General features: G+C 39.0%; 1 protein-coding gene across 5 annotated transcripts in view; it reads left to right on the top strand.

Annotated features, from left to right (window-relative positions):
* The window catches only part of SMAD2 (SMAD family member 2), a 93,141-nt gene that overhangs the window by 55,868 nt on the left and 15,107 nt on the right, over positions 1-22,166 (top strand). For all 5 annotated transcript variants that reach the window (XM_062201636.1, XM_062201635.1, XM_062201639.1 and 2 more), the window contains exons 3-6: positions 8,205-8,294; positions 9,323-9,516; positions 10,271-10,405; positions 14,155-14,229. In XM_062201636.1, coding sequence (XP_062057620.1) covers positions 8,205-8,294; positions 9,323-9,516; positions 10,271-10,405; positions 14,155-14,229 — 494 coding nt within the window. The remainder of the gene's footprint in view (positions 1-8,204; positions 8,295-9,322; positions 9,517-10,270; positions 10,406-14,154; positions 14,230-22,166) is intronic.

The raw sequence follows: 22,166 nt of genomic DNA, 5'->3' as shown, positions 1-22,166 counted from the left end.
AGTACCTGCTGTTGATGGTTTGTGTCTGTGCGAATGGAAGCAGATACTTGCAGACCTTTCACCTGCGTAGGTGCTGTTGTGTGCCTGCCTTTTTCGCTTATGGTAATACTTTAGAGATCTTTGAAAATCAGTTCACAGGGAAGCTTCTCTATCACTTGCTAAATTACCATATGAAATATTAAAAATATTTATTTATTTAAAAGGCAGAGTTACAGAGAGCAAGATCTTCTATTCTCTGGTTCACTCACCAAATTACCACAGTGGCCAATTCTGAGCCAAGCCAAAGCCAGAAGCCTGGAACTCCATCTAGTTTCCCACATAGGTGTCAGGGGCCCACGTAATTGAGCCATCCTCCTTGCTTTCCCAGGAGCATTAACAGGGAGCTGAGTAGGAGCTGGATCCCAGATCTCCAGCCAGGTTGGCGACTTAACCTGCACCACACCAACCCTGTGAAGTTTTTTGTGTTGGTACTGCCCTTTCTAGTTTTCCTTCTTTATTTGAGTGCTCTTGTGGTGTTTTTCTTGCCTGCCTTTGGGGGGTAGGGAGGAGGTAAAATTCTCATGTGCATAAACCATGTGTACAACCTTAATTTGACAGATGTATATAAGGGTACTTGAAAAGTTTGTGGAGTGGGAGGGCGGGTATGGTAGGAAGAATAACTATATTCTTAAAGTTGTACTGATGAAATTTGTATTCCTTAAAAAATTAATTTTAAAAAAAGTTTGTGGAATGTGGGTTTAAAGCTAAGTTTATTGTGATACAAAATTTTTTGAAATCCATGCATTCAAGTGATAGTACAGCTTCATAGAAAATGCATGTTAGGGAAAAACTGCATGATTTCAAAACTTTGCACCAAGATAAGCTTACCTTTTAATACCACTTTTTGAAGTTTCCCTGTATCCCAGTGTATCAAGATACAGAACATTACAATCACATAGAAAGTTCTTTGTTCTTCCTGAGGTAACTGCTCTGAAGTTTTTTTACTTTGTCTTACCTCTTCTAGAACTTCGTGTATAGTAGATCCATTCACAGATAGTCTGTTGTGCTCAGCTTCATGCGATCAACTAAATGTAAATAAAACAAAATTTCAAATGTTTTGTATTTCCATACACATTTTGGATGAGGTTATTAAATGCTACAAAAAATACTTTGCTAAAATTGTAAATATAGTAAGTTTGAAACAAAAAGATAATCATTAGGGAATTGGAAAAAATAGATATTTTAACATTGAATCATCTGGTCTGTGAATATGGTGTGTTTCTTTATATGCTTAGGTTTTAAAAATCTTTGGGCGAGCTTTTTGGTGGTTAATATATAGTTCTTTTTTTTATTTTAAAGATTTATTTTTACTTATTTGAAAGAGTTACAGAGAGGGCTCTTCCATCTGCTGGTTCACTCCCCAGATGGCTGCAACAGCCAGAGCTGTGCTGATCTGAAACCAGGAGCCAGGAGCTTCTTCCGGGTCTCCCATGTGGGTGCAGGGGGGCCCAAAGACTTGGGCCATCTTCTACTGCTTTCCCAGGCCATAGCCAAAGAGGTGGATCAGAAGAGGAGCAATGGGAACTAGAACTGGCAGCCATATGGGATGCCTGCGCCTCAGGCCAGGGCTTTAACCCGCTGCACCACAATACCGGCCCCATGATATATAGTTCTTACACACTGAACTTTTTTTCTTATGTTTTGACACAAATGAAATTTAAAATTTTAATTGTCAAATTTTTTGCTAATTATAATTTCCATGGTATAGATATTATAACAGCTTTTATTGTTGCTGATGAGGAATTGTTTTTCATATGCTTATTACTAATTTCTGTAACAGAAACTGATGGATTTTTACAAATAATCCTTATAGTCTATAACATTGCTAAACTCAACATTGCTAAACTCGCTAGTGAGTTCTAGAGGTTGCTTCATAGATTTCATGGAATTTTCTATGTAAACATTTCTGTGGTTTGCCTTTGGCCCAAAAGGGGCAGTTGTATTTTTCTTTCCATCCCAATATTTTTATCATTATTTTTTTCTCGCTGTATCTTACCGGCTAGCAGCTAGTACGACGTTGATTAGAATATGTTATTGTTGATTCAGATTAAATCATCAATTGGAAATTTTTTTTTCTGTATAAACATTTCCTTCAAAGAACTATTTTATTTCATTTTTTTATATCGTGTGTTGATGCTGTCTTCTCATTTATTCTGTGATTTCTTCTTTGACGCATAGGTTTAGAAGTGTGTTGTTTATTCCAAAAATTTGAGACTTTTCTAAATATCTTGTTACTGATTTCTAACTTCACTTCCTTTTCACCAGAGAACATAATCACAGATTTGAAAAATTTTTAGAAACGATTGACTATTTTTTATGTCCCTAGCATGTGTTTCTCTCTTTTTTTTAAAATGTTCCATTTTTATTTTTTTAAGAGGATTCCCCAGGCCGGTGCCGCGGCTCACTAGGCTAATCCTCTGCCTGCAGCGCCAGTACCCCGGGTTCTAATCCCAGTTGGGGCTCTGGATTCTGTTCCGGTTGCTCCTCTTCCAGTGCAGCTCTCTGCTGTGGCCCAGGAGTGCAGTGGAGGATGGCCCAAGTGCTTGGGCCCTGCACCCGCATGGGAGACCAGGAGAAAGCACCTGGCTCCTGGCTTCAGATCGGCGCAGTGCGCCGGCCATAGCGGCCATTTTGGGGGTGAACCAACGGAAAAGGAAGACCTTTCTCTCTGTCTCTCTCTCTCACTGTCTAACTCTGCCTGCCCCCCCCCCCCAAAAAAAAAAGAGGATTCCCCAAGTGTTAGTTATTAGTTAGATCAAGGTGGTTGGTGAAATTGGTTGGTATAGTATAGCGCTGTGTGTGTGTGTATGTGTGCATGTGTTTGTTTGCAGCCTAACTGTCCAAGGAATTACTGAGGTTACCTGGATTGGAGATGTGTTCATTTCTTTTAAATCTCCGGTTTTGCGTCATATATTTTCTTTCTTTTTTTTTTTTTTAATTTTTTTTAAACAGGCAGAGTGGACAGTGAGAGAGAGAGAGGCAGAGAGAAAGGTCTTCCTTTGCCGTTGGTTCACCCCACAATGGCCGCTGTGGCTGGCGCGCTGCGGCCGGCACACCGCGCTGATCCGAAGCCAGGAGCCAGGTGCTTCTCCTGGTCTCCAATGCGGGTGCAGGGCCCAACGTCATATATTTTCAAGCTGTGTTGCTAGATGGTTATGGGATTGTTGCTGTCTTCTGATGAGGTCAGTATTCTTAGTTTTAAAGTGTTATTATTGAGGCAGGCGCTGTGGCATAGTGGGTAAAGCCGCCCCCTGCAGTGCTGGCATCTCATATGGGCAGGGTTCGAGTCCTGCCTGCTCCACTTCCCATCCAGCTCTCTGCTATGGCCTGGGAAAGCAGTAGAAGATGGCCCAAGTCCTTGGCCCCTGCACCCGCATGGGAGACCTGGAAGAAGCTCCTGGCTCCTCTGGCTTCAAAACAGCGGAGCTCCGGCTGTTGTGGTCAGCTGGGATGTGAACCAGTGGATGGAAGTCCTCTCTCTCTGTCTCTCCTTCTCTCTGTGTGTAACTCTTGACGTTCAAGTAAATAAATAAATCTTTTCAAAAAATGTTGTTACTTCTGATATTGCTCCATCATCAATTGAGTGCTTATGTGAAGTCTCCGTCCTTAAGTCTTCAGCTGATCTGTAGCTATCTGGAGTACAGTTTTGTATCTTGTGTTCATTCTGACAAGTCTCTGTCTTCTGCTGGAGTGTGTGGTGTATTTAATGTTAGTATTTTAATAATTGGATTGAGGTCTCTCACTTCACTCTGTTTTCTGTCACCATCTTTTTATTCTTTCTTAGCTTCTTGGGTTAATTATTTTTAGTGTTTATTTTAATTTTCTGTATGCATTTTAGTTCCATCTCTCTCTTTTTTTTCCTGTTATAAAATACACATTCTCAGCTATCTCCCTTTAATAGAAATTAAGAAGGGAAAAGAATACTACCTTTTATGCTTACCTATATATGCTTTAGAGTTTTCATGTGTTGTCGTTTCTTTTCATTCTGAAGAACTTACTCTGACATCTCTTCTGTGCAGAGTCTACTAGAAACAAGTTCCTTTAGTTTTGGTTTACTTGAACATGGTGGACTATTTTGTCTGTCTTCTTTTGGGAAAGATGTTTTAGTTGGTATACACTGCAGTTGAGGGATTCCCCACATTCCTTTTCGTTTTGTTAAAGATGCTACTGCATTGCCCCTGCTGCTAGTGTGGTGGGTTGTCGCTCTGGCTGCCACCAGAGGTCTGCAGTGCAGACAGGAGCTGGTTCAGTGCCTGCTGCATTAGGAGAGAGGGCGAGTGTGGTTCTGATTGACACAGGGGTGACTGGACACTAAGGGCAAATGCGGGAGCAGGGCGCGGGGAAGAGCGGCGCTCAGGTGGTCAGGAAAGTGGGAAAGACTTAGTCACTGGCACTGGAGTTTATTGAAGTTAGACTTCTACTTCTCCCACAGACTGGGAGATAGAGGCCTCTTTTTTCCCTGAATTTTGAAGGAATGACTTTCAGGTTTTTGATCTAAAGATTCTCCTGATTTTAGGAGATAAATATATGAGGATACTTCAGGAAGCATGTGAAGTTTTGAAGACGCCTGTTACAACTCAAAAAATGGATATACAGTTAGAAGCTTTGAGAGGTCAGGGGCCTTGTCATCACTTGTAGAACAACTGGTATATTATCTTGGCAGCCTTGAGCTTTCCAGATAGGAGCTCCCGGGGAACCAAGATGGTCTCTGGGGTGCTGCCTGAAGCCCTGCTGAAGTTTGGGCAGGTCTCTTAGTGGAGGTGTTTGGAAGGAGTTGTTCGTGCCTGAAGGTTTTGTGTTTCTCAGTGCTTAAACAGATTTCTTTTTGTCTTTATTAGTTTGACAATGATGCGCCTAAATGGGATTTTCTCTACTTGGAGTGTGGTTAAACTCATTGTTGTTAACTGAACTTCTTGGATCTGAAAGTTTAGTTGAAAATATTTCAGCCATCATTATTTCCATTTTTTTTTTTTAATTTTTATTTTTTTGCTGGTCTGCCTTCTGCTTCTCTTGCTGGGACTGCACATGTTTGTGTGACTGTTCATTTTGTCACTCAGTCTTTTTAATTTCAGTTCTTCCAATGAGGTAATTTCTGCTAACCCATCTTCAAATCTGTCTTCTGTAACCATCAGATTAAGTTTTATAAATTTCTGATTTTGTAAATTTAGTTCTAGAATTTGATTTGTTTTTATAGTTTCTGTTACTCAGCTAAAATTCTCCATCTGTTCATTAAGTCCTCGAACATGTTCATAATAGTTACTCTCAAATCGTAGTCCTCTGTTTCCTGTTGGGGTCTGTTACTGTTAATTTTCTTGGTTTTGTTTTGACTAGGGGTAACATCTTCCCATTTCTTCACATGGTTAGTAAGTCTGGGTTGTATATTGAATAATCGGAATTAAGCATTGTAGAGCTTCTGAATCTCTTGCTTTCCTCCCCATGCTGTTGGTCTTTGTTCTAGCAGGTAGTTTTGGGTGGCCTCAGTCCAGACCGCTTCCCTCTGCAGGCAACGGCAGAAATCTCCGTTTCTTCCACTTCGAGGTGCTGGTGTTTAGCAGGGCCTCAACAGCCTCTCTGCATGTGTCGTTTAGGCCTTAGTCAAGGAGGTGGGTGGACCATGTGGAAGACTAGGAAGAAGCTCCTGGCTTCCAGCTTCAGCCTGGTCCTTCCCTGGCTGTTGCTGCCATCTGGGGAGTGACCCAGTGGATGGAGGGTCGTTCTCTCTCTGTCTCTCCTCCCTCTGTAACTGACTTTCAAATAAATTAATTAACAAACAAAAGTGAATGGGATTCAGAGGTTTTTTTTTTGTTTGTTTGTTTGTTTTTAATTTTTTTCTGTTTTGCGGCTTCCTTCTTTCAAGGACATCTTCCTTCCTTCGCAGCTTCTCCGGCAGCCCCAGCTCCGTGCTCTTACTCTAGGTCAGCGGAAGTGCAGTTTTCTGCCAGAGCTGGACTTTCCCTGAGACCGGAGAGCACCCGGGCACCCCGCCTGGGATGCACAGCAGCCCTTCAGCGCGGTTCCCTCTTGAACTGTTTCAATCTGGTTTGGGCCTGTTTTCAGATATTAGTGATTCTGCTTTGCTCGGGGGTTGTCTCCGTTATCTGAAGGAAAGTTAGCCTTCCTTGACACTAGGAGGTTCCTGGAAGCAGAACTCTGTTCTGTTTTGTGTGTGCATTGTTTAGCTGACTGCATACTGTTCTGATTACTGAGAATGTATAACGTGTTTCAGAATCTGGTAGGGCCAGTCTCTTTTTGTCAGGCTTTGCTGGTCTTATTATTTTGCTGTGTTATATGTGGAATAGTCTTGTCTGAATCTTTAAAAACATGTTGTCCTTTTTATTGAGACTGCATAAAATGTATACATTTGGTAGAGATGGTATCTCTGGTATTGTCATTCTGTCTGTGGACATGGATCTTTTTCTCTGATCAGAGTCCTTTTTAATTTTCAAGTGTGTGTTTAGTTTTGAGACATTTTATATTCTAGATACTTCATGTTTGGGTTCCTTTAAAAGTATTTTTCATATGTAAGCAAGGATTTGACTAGCTAGAAGCAACTTTACTATTTTTAAATAATCCTTCCAATTTTGTGAGGGGATATTTATAGTGAATGAAAGACTTGAAGTCTGAAGGTGGCTGGGGTGGAATTGGGCCTGGGTCTGTCTGCCTCGGAACTGAGGCCTTTGAAAGCTCACTTAAAGAAGAACTGAAGCTCTTCATGCTGGGTTTTTGATTCTGGTTTTTGTGTAACTTGAGGAAGAGTTCTTTCAAGTATTTTAAGAGTAGAGTAATGTCTCGATTTACACTTCCATCAATTGTTTTCCCTGGATTATTTTCCAAGAAAGAATAATCAGCTGTATACTATCCCTCTCTTAACATATATTCATAAGACTAAAATTTAGGTGATTCTGTTGTACCTTAAACTATACCATGCTGTGTGTTTCTGGTAGGTGTTTGACAAATGTCTCTTAAATAAAGGAATCATTTATGTCATGGATTTTTAATCAGTATTTTTTGGGGGAAGAAGAAAAGATTGAAGATGTGTTTTTGGAGTTTTTCCTGACTTTTATAGACTGCTAAAAAGGCAGACGAATCTCTGAAGTGTCGTGAGGTATTAGGAACATGCTTTTTTTACTTTGCTTTTTAATGCTCAGTTACTGTAGCTCCAAAGCAGGGCCTGTGATTTTCTTGCAGCCCAGTGGCTGTGCGAAGGACCTGTGTGTAGCACGGAAGCCTGAGCAGGGCCCCCGGGACCGGGCTGCTGGCTACAGGAACTCGGCACTTTCACCACTGTGCTTTGAGCTAGAGACCAGTTAGCCCGACAGTGGTGTGCACATTTGGAAGGTAACCAGTTCGATTTGTTATCAGAAGGTGTTTTTGAACTATTCCATCCTCCATGCATGAAATTGTGGTGACTTAGAATATGTGAGAAATTGAATCGGGTTTCAGAAATTACTTTTGGACTAATTTTAAAAGCACACCTTTGGGCCTGAGAGATGTTGGCAGTTAAGAATTCCATTCCAGGTCTTCCTCGTAAGCTCTTTCCTTCTCCTGTGGATCATAAGTGACTAAAAAGAAGTGGCAGGGAAAACAGGGAGAATTTTCTAGGTTGCCCATGTTTTGGAAAGAAGTGTGGGAGACAAATTTCAAGGTGGTATGCTATTTTATTAGAATGATTTCAAAAATTTTACCTTTCAGAGAGCAATAATAATTTTTAGTAAAACTGAATGTGTAAGTGTCACAGCCAAACAGTGTGAAAATCCTCATTGTGGAGGTGTGTCTGTTTCAATTAGAATTTTCTTGTATTAAAGATACCAATGAACAAAAATCTGGATTATAAAGTGAGGAACTGTCAATAAGGCTAATGGCATAGGTAACAGATCTTTTGAGTAGAGGATATTGGGAAGGGCATCATAGTCATGATTTCATTAAGCTAGAGAGCATTTTAAAAACATAACCATAACTTATCTGGAGTCACATGTTCATTTTATTGGCTTCCTTCATATAGAAAATATAGTCACCAGCACTAAATGCCTGTGGAAAAGTGAAGCAGTGTATATTTTCTGGGTGAAGGAAGTGTTCTGTACATTCTCCATGTTTTACATCATGGTATTTTGAATAACCATGCTTCCATGTTCACATCAATTTTTTGTTTTTCAATTTATGCACAGCACTTGCTCTGAAATTTGGGGACTGAGTACACCAAATACGATAGATCAGTGGGATACAACAGGCCTTTACAGCTTCTCTGAACAAACCAGGTGAATATTCTGCCCTCTATGGAATCCTAGAGATCTTGTGGGAGGGGGGTGTTTTGGAAGACCTGTACTGGGTTGCTTAGTGTAATTTTGCCTAGGATGTTTCCTTAATGTAAAAACAAGGCAGAGCATTTAAAATACCTGCTTGCCGTTATTAAAAATATATTAAATGTTTCAGCTGATGTTTTGATCAATGCAATTCTAGTTTTGAATCTTCTTTAAATTATTTTATTCCCTAAATAATAAGAACTTTGATAAATATATTCTCATTTTAGTTTGAGATTAGGTTATGATCTGTTGTTGGCCCAATTTTTAAGTAGACACATGACCAGTTTTTGCTAAATTTCCTGTTATCATCTAAATCTCATCTTTATACTAATATATAGCTACTTACTGAACCCCTATGTCACAGTTAACAGTAGGCTAACTCATTTTATTTTCTTTTTTAAAGTCGCCTCATTTTCTTTTTGAGTATATTAATATTTGTTCATTTCATCTCATCACCATCTGCATTTATCTGAATTATGCAAATATGCCTAAGTTATCAGAATAACCACAACTGGGTAATGAGTTACATTAGTCCGAGTGAGTTGTTATCACATCATTGTTGGTATTTATCATTCTTCATAGCAGTCCTTTTTTTTGAGTGTCCAGTCACCTGCAGATTGAATGCCCTTAGAAATATCTCTGAATCCAAGTTTGACTTAGTAGAGATAGAAATTGACAAAAAGTTTTTCAAGTACAACTATGTGATATTCATTTTAAAAAATCAATTTTCCCCAAGTGGTTAGCTTTTCATTGGCATTTGAGTCATTTATGTAGCATATTTATAAGAAACATCTGCTAGTGCTGCTGTTTACTTTTTTATCAGAGCCATTAAAGAGTACATTTTTCCTCCTGATTGTCACTAAAACTAACTAAATGGCTGTCATTTCTTTCTTTGTGCTCTCATTGTATTAATTTAGCCCATATGACTACATCCATTTCTTTTTTTAAAGTTCCCGCCTTTTTTCCCCCTTGCTTCCCCACAGGTCTCTCGACGGTCGTCTTCAGGTGTCCCATCGGAAAGGACTGCCGCATGTTATATATTGCCGGTTGTGGCGCTGGCCTGACCTTCACAGCCATCATGAACTCAAGGCAATTGAAAACTGCGAATATGCTTTCAATCTTAAAAAGGATGAAGTATGTGTAAACCCTTACCACTACCAGAGAGTTGAGACACCAGGTAGGACCATGGCAGAGATTTTTCTTCCCTGGTTTCAAATTAAGTGCCTGGATTTAAGTATATTCAGGTGCTCTTGTGACCCAGGGAATTTTTAGCCTGAATTCCTAACAGATTGCCTTAAATCCAGCATATTATTTGGCAGTAGTTAAGGATGCCTTACGTGGAAAAACATGACGTGGTGCATCAGTTTGCTGAGAGAGATGGGATCCCATGGCAGAGTCATATCCAGCGGTCGCCCCAATGAGCAGTCCCCTGGAGCTGGCCGAGGCTCGCGGCAGTAACTGTTCTCCATGTGTTTTCAGAAGTGTTTGAGTGACACCATGTATACAGGAGCAGTTCAGTTATGCTCATGGCAAGACTGTTCAGACAGTTGTGTGCGTGAAACTTTGTTAAACATATAGCTAGCTTTTTAGGAAATTCCCTAAATGGGATTTCATACGTCAAGGCAGATCTTTCCTCCGCCTTTCCAGTGGGGATTCATGAACTTCTGTGGTATTATATTACCCGTCACACTGGTCCCAAAAACATGAGGTAAATTTGAAGTTGGAAATTTAGATGGTGGGCTACATGCTAATACATTAAAGTCTCAATCAGACTTGTCAGTTTCTCGACTGCTGCTATAATACCAAAAAGATGGATGCTAACTTTGAAAACTTAAGCTTCCTCCCGCCTTCCTCTTTCCTGGTGAAAACTCGATAAAGTCCCCCACACCTTTTACTCTTTGCATTGACTTACATTTCTTTAACTCTTTCAGTTCTGCCTCCAGTATTAGTGCCCCGGCACACGGAGATCTTAACTGAACTTCCACCTCTGGATGACTATACCCACTCCATTCCAGAAAACACTAACTTTCCTGCAGGAATTGAGCCACAGAGTAATTACATCCCAGGTATCGTTGCCTTCTTACTCTTCTGAAACTTGGATACACACACACTTTGTCCATAAATGTTCAAGTATTAGTAAATCGTGAATTCACTATTAATAAAAGGGGGGGGTTGGGATTTTGAATAGAAAAATTGATTTTTGGGGGGTGTCTATTTTATGAAATATATAAGCCTAGTTCATTAAGGCTTAATGTACATTAATGTTTAGTAAAATATTAAAGTTTTATTTGGAGAAAAGTTTTATATTTTATTTTCTTTGCAGTGGCTTTAATCAGAGAACTGTGGGGAGCAGAAAAGAAAAGCTGTTAGTAAGCTTTTCTTGCTTGTAAAGCTGAGAGAGATGTAGAATGTAAACAAAATAAATGGTACAGGAAAAATATTCCTGATAGAAATGTAATAACTAAAAACAACCGATCATCTTAGGTAACGTTGGTAATGTTTGAGATGTGGCGTTTGATTCTATAGATGTAGCAACACTTACAGTGAAAACCAGAAAACCTGGGTTTCAGTTAGGTTTCATCCGGGCCTCAGTAACTCCTTATGAAAAGTGAGTTTCAAACCCATGGGCCTCAGACTGCAGTGTAAGTCATACGCTCCAGTAATATTCCACCATGTGGTGTTGGACTTCCGGATTTTAATACTGTTTAGGAGAATGGCTAACGTTACTTTTCCTACATGTTTTCTTTTGTTTTTTTTCTCTCGCACTGCAGCAGTTAGGACGGACTAGGATGAGGATGAAGCTATGTGCTGGATTTTTAGTGTTTTCCTTCTTTTCTAAGATTCCTCTGCTCCACTCCTATTTTTATACAGCTGAAAATTTATAGAGAACTTAGAGCTTCAAGTACACACACAAATAATTCCTCAGTGTGTCCCATCCTGAAAACCATGCTTGTTCATTAGAAAAATTTTTAAAATAAGGAAAAGAGTTTTATTTTATTTATTTATTTATTTTTGACAGGCAGAGTGGACAGTGAGAGAGAGAGACAGAGAGAAAGGTCTTCCTTTTCCGTTGCTTCACCCCACAATGGCTGCTGCGGCCAGCGCACCGCGCTGATCCAAAGCCAGGAGCCAGGTGCTTCTCCTGGTCTCCCATGCGGGTGTAGGGCCCAAGGACTTGGGCCATCCTCTACTGCACTCCCGGGCGGGCCACAGCAGAGAGCTGGACTGGAAGAGGAGTAACCGGGACAGAATCCGGTGCCCCGACCGGGACTAGAACCCGGTGTGCTGGCGCCGCAGGCGGAGGATTAGCCTATTGAGCTGTGGCGCCGGCCTATTTTATTTTATTTTTAAATAGCTGGTTTTACAGATAGGAAGTGATTTCTCACTGTACATTTCTTTGATTACTGTTGTATTCATAAGAGAATTGAAGTCTGGTCTTTTATAAATGGAGTTGTGGGATGGGGGCTGCAGGTGAAGGCATTTTTAAGACTTTGCTGTAGAAGTTATTGTTATTCAAAAATCCTAGACAACTTAGGTGGTTAGCATGCCTTCTTGTTAGATACATGCCAGTGATTATTTGGAAGGATGTTAATAAAAATGCTCAGTGACTTCCACTTGTAAAGATGTTTCAGCTCATTTTCCTTCCATGATTTCTTTAATTATTTAATTAATGGATTTTGGAAAGTTAGAAGTAATTTATACCTGTTTGCCTTTCTTGATAGTAGTGCTTTACACAGCTCTAAGTGAAAGAAACCAAAAGATACACTGTTTTAGTCTACCTCAAAAGAAATTTTAGCATTTTCTCTAATATGCTAAAAGCTTCATTATTTATTATCTTACAGATAAATAATAATGAAAATAAGTAGAGAAATACAGTGGATAAGCTATTTTAAAGTTCAGCATCTCTTCCTATTTAGACCTTTTGAGACATTGGTGGTTAAATTGGCAAAGCTTAGGTATGTTTAATTTTATTAGCTTTAGCCATTAAAGTAGTACTTAATGATATGTATTCTTACTTTTACATTCTTTATTGTTTGAGTATATCCAAATATTTTACTCTTAAATTTTTTAGTATTAAAAATTTGGACGTACTGACAGTTAAATGAAAAACATTTGATACTTAAAATTAAAAATTTATGATAAACATATAGAAGTGACACTGTAAAGGGTTAATGAAGGAGACTCTTAACCCACATTTTCCCTCTCCCCTTTAGATTATTACAAAATTCTTTTTAGGAATATGTCTCCATTATCTTTTATTGATTAAAACAATTTAGCAATGTGGCCGGCGCCGCAGCTCAGTAGCCTAATCCTCTGCCTGTGACGCCGGCACCCTGGGTTCTATTCCCGGTCAGGGCGCTGGATTCTGTCCCAGTTGCTCTGGACTCTGTCCCGGTTGCTCCTCTTCCAGTCCAGCTCTCTGCTGTGGCCCGGGAGTGCAGTGGAGGATGGCCCAAGTCACTGGGCCCTGCACCCGCATGGGAGACCATAAGCACCTGGCTCCTGGCTTCGAATCAGCGCACTGCGCCAGCCGCAGCGGCCATTATGGGGTGAACCAACGGAAAGGAAGACCTTTCTTTCTGTCTCTCTCTCTCTCACTGTCCACTCTGCCTGTCCAAAAAAAAAAAAAAAAAAAGAATTTAGCAATGTAAAATATGAAACCCTTGAAAGTCTTGAACTTATTTTTCCTTATGGAAATAGCAAATTGTGTAAATGTACTCAGCTATTCATGATGCCTCCTTGAGTGTCAGAAATATGTTGGAAATGACACATTAGGATTTTAATCTTTATTTTCAGAGGCTTTACCCCTGTTTTTTGCAGCGGTCTATTTGAGTTGAATTTTTCTGCTTCAGCCTCTTAGAATTTACTAGTCAGAAATTCCTGGAGAAATGCAGTTTTTGGTTAGAATTAACCAAATCGGACCAGTCCTGAACCATTTACCATATATTGCCTTGTAGAACTTTTTTTTTTTTTGACAGAATTAGAGAGAGAAAGGTCTTCCTTCTGTTGGTTCACCCCCCAAATGGCCCCCACAGCCAGCGCTGTGCCAATCCAAAGCCAGGAGCCAGGTGTTTCTTCCTGGTCTCCCATGCAGGTGCAGGGGCCCAAGCACTTGGGCCATCTTCCCCTGCCCTCCCGGGCCACAGCAGAGAGCTGGACTGGAAGAGGAGCAACTGGGACTAGAACCCCAGGCCCATATGGGATGCTGGTGCCGCAGGCGGAGGATTAACCAAGTGAGCCATGGTGCCGGTCCCGCCTTGTAGAACTTAATATACAACATAAGCCGGTGCTACTTTTGCAATCCAGAGACGCAAGTGTCTTTCTCCTTTAATCTTCTCTATATCCATCTGTTATATTAGTTAAAAAAAAAAAAAAGCAAACAACATTATAGGTACTCTCTTGCCTTTGAAGCCTACTGATTCAGAATTGACACATCTTTGAAGTTACATTTTTGGATCTTGCCAAATATAGATATGGGTGTATATCTGTATATCTACACACATATATATGTGTGTGTGTGTGTGTGTGTATATATATATATATATATATATAGAGAGAGAGAGAGAGAGAGAGAGACGGGTATGAGCCAGCTCTGTAAATAATGTCTTAAGTATGTTTAAGGACTTAACCTATGGGATTTAGATCAGAGCCTGAATCCATAAGCCCTCAGTATACAACATTGCTTTTTATAATAATGCCATACAACATTCTTATTTGTTATTTGGAGTGATTCACGGGTTATCTTTGATGCTTGGGGAAAAAAAGTAGTGAGAGCACATTGCAGCCATACCTGACCTCATCTAAACTTTTGTAGAAACACCACCTCCTGGTTATATCAGTGAAGATGGAGAAACAAGTGATCAACAGTTGAACCAAAGTATGGACACAGGTAAAAAAATGTCTTTCAGAAGTCCTTGGTAATTAGATGCACAGCCAGCCCTCTGTATCCACAGTTACGTATCTCAGAGCCAGCCAGCTGCAGATGAGATTAAACGTGTAGACTTTACTCATTATCATTTCCTGACAGTGATGTACAGTGTAACAACTGTTTACACAGCATTTACATGGTGCTACATATTATAGGTAATATATAGGTGATTTTAAATTTATAGAAGGATGTACATAAAGTATATGCAAATACTGCAGAAATTTTATATAAATTCTGTGTAAGGGAGTTGAGCATTGCAGATTTTGGTGTCTTCAAAGAGTCCTAGAACCAATCCCCTGTGGATACCAAGGATGGCTATGCATTTCTTGCATTTTCTGAAACTCTGAAGATATTTCTCTTAAATTTAGAGAAGTTGAGAAATGTACAAAAGAAAAAAAGTAGAATCTTCTGTCTTTATGTAACCATATCTGAACTATCAAAGAGGGTGATGCTGTCATTGAAAAATTAACATATGCTACTCTGCAAAATAATTGTCCGAATTCTGAAAACACTCACATGCTTTACTTATTTTTAAGTATTCTTAGGCGTGCTTCTGTTTATCAAGTTTTAGTTACTTTATGAATAACTCTCTTTGTGATGAATGACCAGAATTAGCCCAATACAGATTTTTAGAAAAATTTAGTAGGGGGATGGTGTTCAGCTTTTCAGTGCTCCTTTAATTTAATAGTGAGTTATGAATTCTAGCAAATTGTTCACTCATCAAACCTTGTACCTAACCTAAAATGATTAAATTTTAATATTTATGTATCCGCTCCAAACTGATGGAAAAAAACTTTGATCATACAATAAATGCCACATACAACAAAGCTTTTTAAAGTTTTTGTTTTATTTATTTGAAAGGCAGAGGTACAAAGAGGTAAGGGGAGAGACACAGAAAGATCTTTTACCTACTGGTTCACTTCCCAAATAGCTGCAGCAGCTGGGGCTGGGCCAAGCCAAAGCCAGGAGGTTTCTCCAGGCCTGCCATGTGGGTGCAGGGGCCCCAAGCTCTTGGGCCATCTTCTACTGCTTTCTCAGGCTCATTAGCAGGGAGCTGGATTGAAAGTGGGGCAGTCAGGACTGGAATCTGTATCCATATGGGATGCTGGTGCTGCAGGTGGCGGCTTACACAGCTGTGCCAATTTCGACTCTGTCATTCTGCCATCTGTCTTAAGAATTGCATATTTTAATATCACAGTCTGACAAAGTATATGGTCATCCATTCTGTACATTTTACACTAACCCATTGAGGAGTTAGAATCATTTAAATTATTTCAAATAGACTACCATTAGGAGGAGGAAGTTTTCCACAATAATTCTTTTGTTTAAATTTTTTCCTTTTTTAGATTCCAGGTTAAAGAAACTCCTGTACCTGATTATACTTACAAGAGCTGTTAGGAGAAGCAGATAATTAAGAAACATAGATAATTTCATGATTATGGGAAATAATATGTTACATAGCCTGAATGCAAATTGTTTGACTTTCCAAATATGTCTTTCTGACATTCCTGGATGTTAAAGAACTCTGTTCTTGAATCAGCAAAAATGTTCTTTTTTTTATTGTGTTGGACAGCTGTTGCTGTGGCTTTTGAAAGTGAATGGCATGAAAAGATGCTGAATACAATAAATTACAGTGAGATACTACTTCTCGTCTACTAGATGTCTATAATCAAAAAAGAAAAACAGCACTGAGTTTTATTGAAAATATAGAAAAACTTGAGTCCTCATACGTTGTCAGTAGGATGTAAAATGATTCAGTTGCTTTGGAAAAGTATTGAGTTGGCCTAACAGCCTCACTCCTAGGTACATACACCCAAGAGAATTAAAGCTGGGTCCATAAAAAACATGTACACAAATGCCTATGCAAGCATTATTCATAATATTGCCAAAATGGAAACAAAGCAACATATCCATAAAATGATGAATGAATGAATAAAATGAGATACAGCCCTACAGCAGACTTTATTCAGCCACATAAAGGATAATGAAGTACTACAACATGGGCGAACCTTGGAACTGGAAAGCATTACTGTAAATGAAAGAAGCCAGACACAAAAGACCACAGCAGTTCCAGTCAGTGTACAAACACCCATTCAGTGATGGTTAGTTCTAGTTCTGTTTCAAAAGAGTGATATCAGTGACTTTTAGAATGACACATTTTAAAGTACTTCCTGTGGTAACTGAATTCTGGTTCATGAGATGCTAGAAGTTGGTTTGTTACCGGATTCTTCCCTGCCATTCATTTCTCTCTCAGTGCTGTGCAGGAACCAGTTCTGACTGATGCAGCGCTCCAATCCAGAGCAAATGTGGCCTCGTCTCTAACTGTGCTTTATACCTGCCGTGGGGAAGGACATCTTACTGGGACAGAATGAATTGATATTAAAAAAAAAAAAAAAACTCAGTAGACAAATTGGTGTAAGGACTTACATGACATGAACCACTGCTTGTTACTGTGGTTTTTTGTTTTGTTTTGTTTTTTGGTTTTTTTGTTTGTTTGTTTGTGGGCTTTTTTTTTTTTTTTTTTTTTTTTTAGTTTTTGAGATCTCTCTGATACGTCCTTAATCTTTAAAGCCTTGTGGATGTTAGTGCTCAGGCTGAACAGCACATGAAATTTGAAAGTTGGCTTAACTGGTGCATTTTGTAATCAGTCCCTTTTCAAGTCATGATGATTTCACGAACATACTTGTCCAAACAGTTGTATCAAGAAATAGCATCTGTAGGATGGATCCTCAGATGTGGATTCCATACCCTGTGGTTTAGTCCTTTATCTTCTAAACATACTGTATTTGGTCCAGGCTATATGAAGGTAATTTTTAGAAAAATGGAATTAAAAGATAAGTTTTTTGGGTGAGAAGCGTTTTGGAAATCAAGCATAGTTTTTTCATGATATATATTTTTCATGAACCTTTTGAAGGCTTTTTATATAAAGATGTAGGCTTACAGGGTTTTGGGATTTTGCTTTTGTTTTAAGATTTATTTCTTTATTTGATAGGCAGAGTGACAGAAGGGCAGAGACACAGAAATTTTTCATCTGCTCATTTGATCCCGAAATGGCCACAACAGCCAGGTGTGGGCCAGGCCAAAATCAGAAACCAGGAACTCCATCCATGTCTGCCGTGTGGGTCCTGGGGACCCAGACAGACACTAGGGCCATCTGCTGTTGCCTTCCCAGGTGCATTAAGAGGAAGCTGGATCAGAAGCAGAGCAGCTGAGATTCAAACTGACACTCTAATGTGGAATGCTGGCATTCAAAGTGACAGTTTAACCCTCTGTACCACAATTCCAGCCCCTTAAAAGATTTTTTAATCTGCATGTATCAATAGGTTGAATTTGGTATCCCAACAGATATATTGAAGTCCTAGACACTTCAGGTACCTCAGAATGTGACTTTATTCTAAGTTGGATCTTTGCAAATGTAGTTAAAATGAACTCGTATTGGAGGACTATGTGCCCCTAGTCCTGTATGATTGGAGGGTCTATCCTTAGGAGAAGAGAAGATGCATGCAGGGAAGGACACCATGTGCATATGTGGCAGCCACTGGCGTTCCCAGCTACCAGCCAAGCGACTTTAAAGATTGTTGGAGAAACTAGAAACTGAATAGAAAGGCATGCAATAGACATTGCCAGCTTTGGAGAGAACATGGCTCAGCTGATAGATTTGGGATTCTGTCCTCCAGACTTGGGAGAGAATATATTTCTGTTGATTTAAGCCAGCCAGTATGTGGCACTTGGTAACAGCAGCTCTGGAAAGCTAATACAGTTAGTAAGGAGGTTTTGAGAGAATATTATTAATAGCAAATACATAGTTATTTATAAATTGTATGCAGGTATTTAGTGTACAGATTAAAGCATAGAAAAAATTAAAAATTAATAGAAAATTACTCCTAGGCTAGGGTTCAGATACTCCACTTGGAAGACTGCTTTTCTAGCCATGGTCAGACTCTGAGTTGGATTACTGAGTTTGCATTGTTCCTCTTCCACATACTAGCTGGGTGACTGAGGTACTCTGCTTCCTCATTTGTAAAATATTGATAATGATAGTATCTAACTCATAGGGTATCAACAGGGTTACTATTTGTAATGCAATTGAAAATGTTCCTAACTCAGTTAAGTATGATATAAATATATTTGAAGAAAATATTAACCATTAAGAAAAAGGAAATTCATTGCACAAAGATTTGAAGGAAAACAACAAACAAATCCAGACAGATGTAGTTCACCTTCATGTTCAGGATCTTCTCTATAAAATAGGAAAATAAGGTTGTAAAAAATATGGGGTCAGGTTTGCAGGTGTCAGGATAGTGAGCTTACTGTTAGCACCGGTGCTCTGCCATGTTTTCATGGTTTTGGTGGCAAGGTACAGTGTCTGTTTCATTAGATACATTCCACAGCACTTTCAACTTTTTAATGTTATTGCAAATGCTGCCATTTTTAAATTTTATTTTTTAGTTATTTCCTAAGATTTAGGAAAATTTTTGTATATTGAGCTTTTTTCCTGTATCCTTACTGAATTCACTATTTGTTCTAGTATTCTGTAGGTTCTTGAGATTTTTCTCATCCACAACTATGTCATCTGTTAAATATATCCCTTTTCTTTTCCTGTCTTAGCTAAGATCACAGTACACAATTGAATAGAAGTCATAAGAATGGATATTTTTGCATTTGATTATAGAGGAACTCTATATTTCCCCATTAAGTAAGATGATAATTGTAGATACTTTGTAGATTTTCTTTATCTGGTTGAGAAAGTTCTTTTCTGATCCTGATGTTCTGAGTTTTTTTAATGAATGATTGTTGAATTTTGTCCAGTGCTTTTTCTACATCTGTTAGGTGGTTCATTTCCTTGAATGCAGGGTTTCAAAAAATGTTTTGTACTAAAATAAGCTTAACCTTTTAATTCCATTTTCCATGAGCATTTTGAAATACCCTTGTAGTTTTAATCCTTTAATCTTTATGTGGTAAACTCCAGTAAGTGATTTTGTAATAACACCAACCTTGATCTATTTAATAATGATGAATTAGCCCTTAAATATCATAAATATATTGTTAAGGATTCTCTACTCCTGTTTTCAGAAGGACTGTATGTCAGGTTGGTATTTTTATTTATAGATTATACCAGAGAAACCATCTCTTGTAGGGAAGGGTTTATTTTAGTTGAGGATTTAGATTTTCAGTTTGTTTTCTTTTTTAAGATTTATTTATTTGAAAGGCAGAATTACAGAGCGATCTTCCATCTTTTGCTTCACTCCCAGATGGCTTTGCTAGCCAGGGCTGGGCCAGGCTGAATCCAGGAGCTTGGAATTCCATCTGGGTCTTCTGCGTGGGTGGCAAGGGCCTAGGCATTGGGGTAATCTGCTGCTGCTTTCCTAGGTGTGTTAGCAGGGAGCTGGATTGGAAGTAAGTAGCTAGGACTTGAACCAGCACTCTTATGGAATACTTGCATTGGACGCTGTGCCCTGACCTGCTGTGCCACAGTGGATCCCCCATTTTCAGTTTATGCTTGGTAACTTGTGTTTTGTAACACATTTATTCATTTCATCTAAATTGTAGAATTTACTGCTATAAAATTATTTCTAAAACTTGTTATTCCCTTAAAGTATGTAAGATTTTTAATAAAGTCCTATTTTCAGGTTTATAATATTGATAATTTGTCATTTCTTTCATTCTTGATAAATCTTGTAAGGCAGTTATCAGTAATTTCAAGAGACCAATTTTGTCTTTTTCATTTTTTGTCTCTTTTCTATTTTATTTCTGTTCTTCATTATTTTCTTACAGCTACTTTGCAGTTAGTCTGCTTTCCTTTTGTCAATACAGTAGATCATTCGATTCTTTATTTAAAAAAAAAAAAAAGTATTTGAAGTTGGAGTGACAAAGGGATAGAGACAAAGAGATACTCCGTTCTCTGGATCACTCCCCAAATGGCCTCCAAAGCAGGGATTGGGCCAGCCTGAAGCCAGGAGCCTAGAACTCCATCTGGGGTCTCCTGTATGACGTCTGAGGTCCAAGTAATTGGCCCATCATCTGCTGCTTTCCCAGATGTGTCAGCAGGGAGCGGCATGGAGAGCAGAGCAACCAGGACTGGAACCAGCACACCAATAGGGGATTACTGGCCCCTCTCTTTTAGAGGTTAATGTATTTAGTTGAAAGGCAGAGTTGCAGAAGGAGGAAGGGAGACTGAAAGAATCAAGTACTTTCTAATGTAAACCTTTAGAAATATAAATTTCCCTTTAAGCTTAATTTTAGCTCCATGCTACAGATTTTTGTGCATTATTTTTATTTATCAGTTATTTTCTAATTTTTCTCAAATGTTTTGTTCCATGAGTTACTTGAAAGTTTTTTTTTTTAAACAAGGGTGCATTTTTTTTCTAGATTCTTCATTGCTTCTGATTTAATTCTGTTGTGGTCTAGAATATACAATGTACAACATCAATCCTTTGAAATTACAGAAACATTGTTTTATGCTGTACATGAGCGTGCTCTGAGGGTTCCATGTAGATCTGAAAAGAGTATATGATGCAGTTTAATGTTCTATAAATGTCAGTGATGTCAACACCGTGATTGCTTCAATATTCTTAATACTTTATGATTTTCAGTCTACTTGTTTGTCACCATGCAGAGCAGTCTCAAAATCTCCAACTCTGATTTTGGATTTATTTGTTTCTGTCTATAATTCTCTTAGTTTTGACTTTGTATGTTCTTGGTCTCTATAATTAAGTAATGCACATTTATAATTATTACTTCTTCCTGATGCATTGACTCTGATTATAAAATGTCTCATTAACATATCTTAATTTTAAATTTTAAAAATTTATGTAGTTACTTGAAAGAGTTAGAAAAGGAGAGCCAGAGGTCATCCATCCACTGGTTTACTCCTCAAGTGGCTGTGATGGTAGGTGCTGACACAGGAGATTTCATCTGGGTCTCCCACATGGGTGGCAGGGGCCCAAGCACTTGGTTTTTCCAGGCCATTAGCAGAGAGCTGGTTAGAAGTGGAGCAGCTAGGACTCGAACCAGCATCCATATGGGAGGCCGGGTTTCCAGGCAGCAGATTTACCTGCTGTGCCCGGATGCTGGCCCCCATGTCTTCTTTCTTATCTCAGTAATTACATAGTGTGTTTTCCATCCTTTTGCTTTCTATGTGTCCACATCTGTAGGTATGTTTCTTGTGACTTAGCTTAACAGTCTTTTGTGTCTTGCTTAGCCTAACAGTCTTTTAATGAGAAATTTTATTCCATTTAAAAATGATCATTGATACTGAGTTTAGGTTACCATTTTGCTATTTTTTTTTTTTAATTTTTATTTCTCTATTCTTGTTTTCTTGCCTTTTAGGCTAATCAAGTGTGCACTACTGTATGTTTGCCTTAGACTATGGTTTTTCAAGAACATTTGTTAAAGGGTAAAAAGTAATGTTTTGGATTTAGCGGCTCTGCTCTCTGTGACTTCCCTTCAGAATTTGTTTGTTCCAGTTGTTTTAGCACGGTTTGTTGAAGTGACTTTCCTTTCTCCTTTGATTTGCCTTGGCTCCTTTGTTGAAAATCAAGTGATAAGTATTTGTGGGTCTGACTTTGGGTCTCTTGTTAATCCAGTTATATGAATTCATGTCACATGGCCAGTTTTTTAGTATTACAGTTGGCATTTTAAAGTTTTATCTGGCAGTTCCAGTGTCTGCTTAACAGATCTGGTTTATTGGCTGTTTTATCTCTTGATGCATCCCACGTGAGCAATCATTCATGTCCCAGCTGCTCTACTTCTGATCCTGCTCCCTGCCAATGTGTCTGGGAAAGCAGTGGATGATGGCCCAAGTACCAGGGCCCCTGCAGCCACATTGGGAGATCTGGAAGAGGCTCCTGGCTTCAGTTTGGCCCGGCCCTGGCTGCTGTGGCCACTTGGGGAGCGAA

Source organism: Lepus europaeus, chromosome 9, assembly GCF_033115175.1.
Source record: "Lepus europaeus isolate LE1 chromosome 9, mLepTim1.pri, whole genome shotgun sequence".
Taxonomy (NCBI): Eukaryota; Metazoa; Chordata; class Mammalia; order Lagomorpha; family Leporidae; genus Lepus; species Lepus europaeus.
This window is presented reverse-complemented; position numbering and strand designations above follow the sequence as displayed.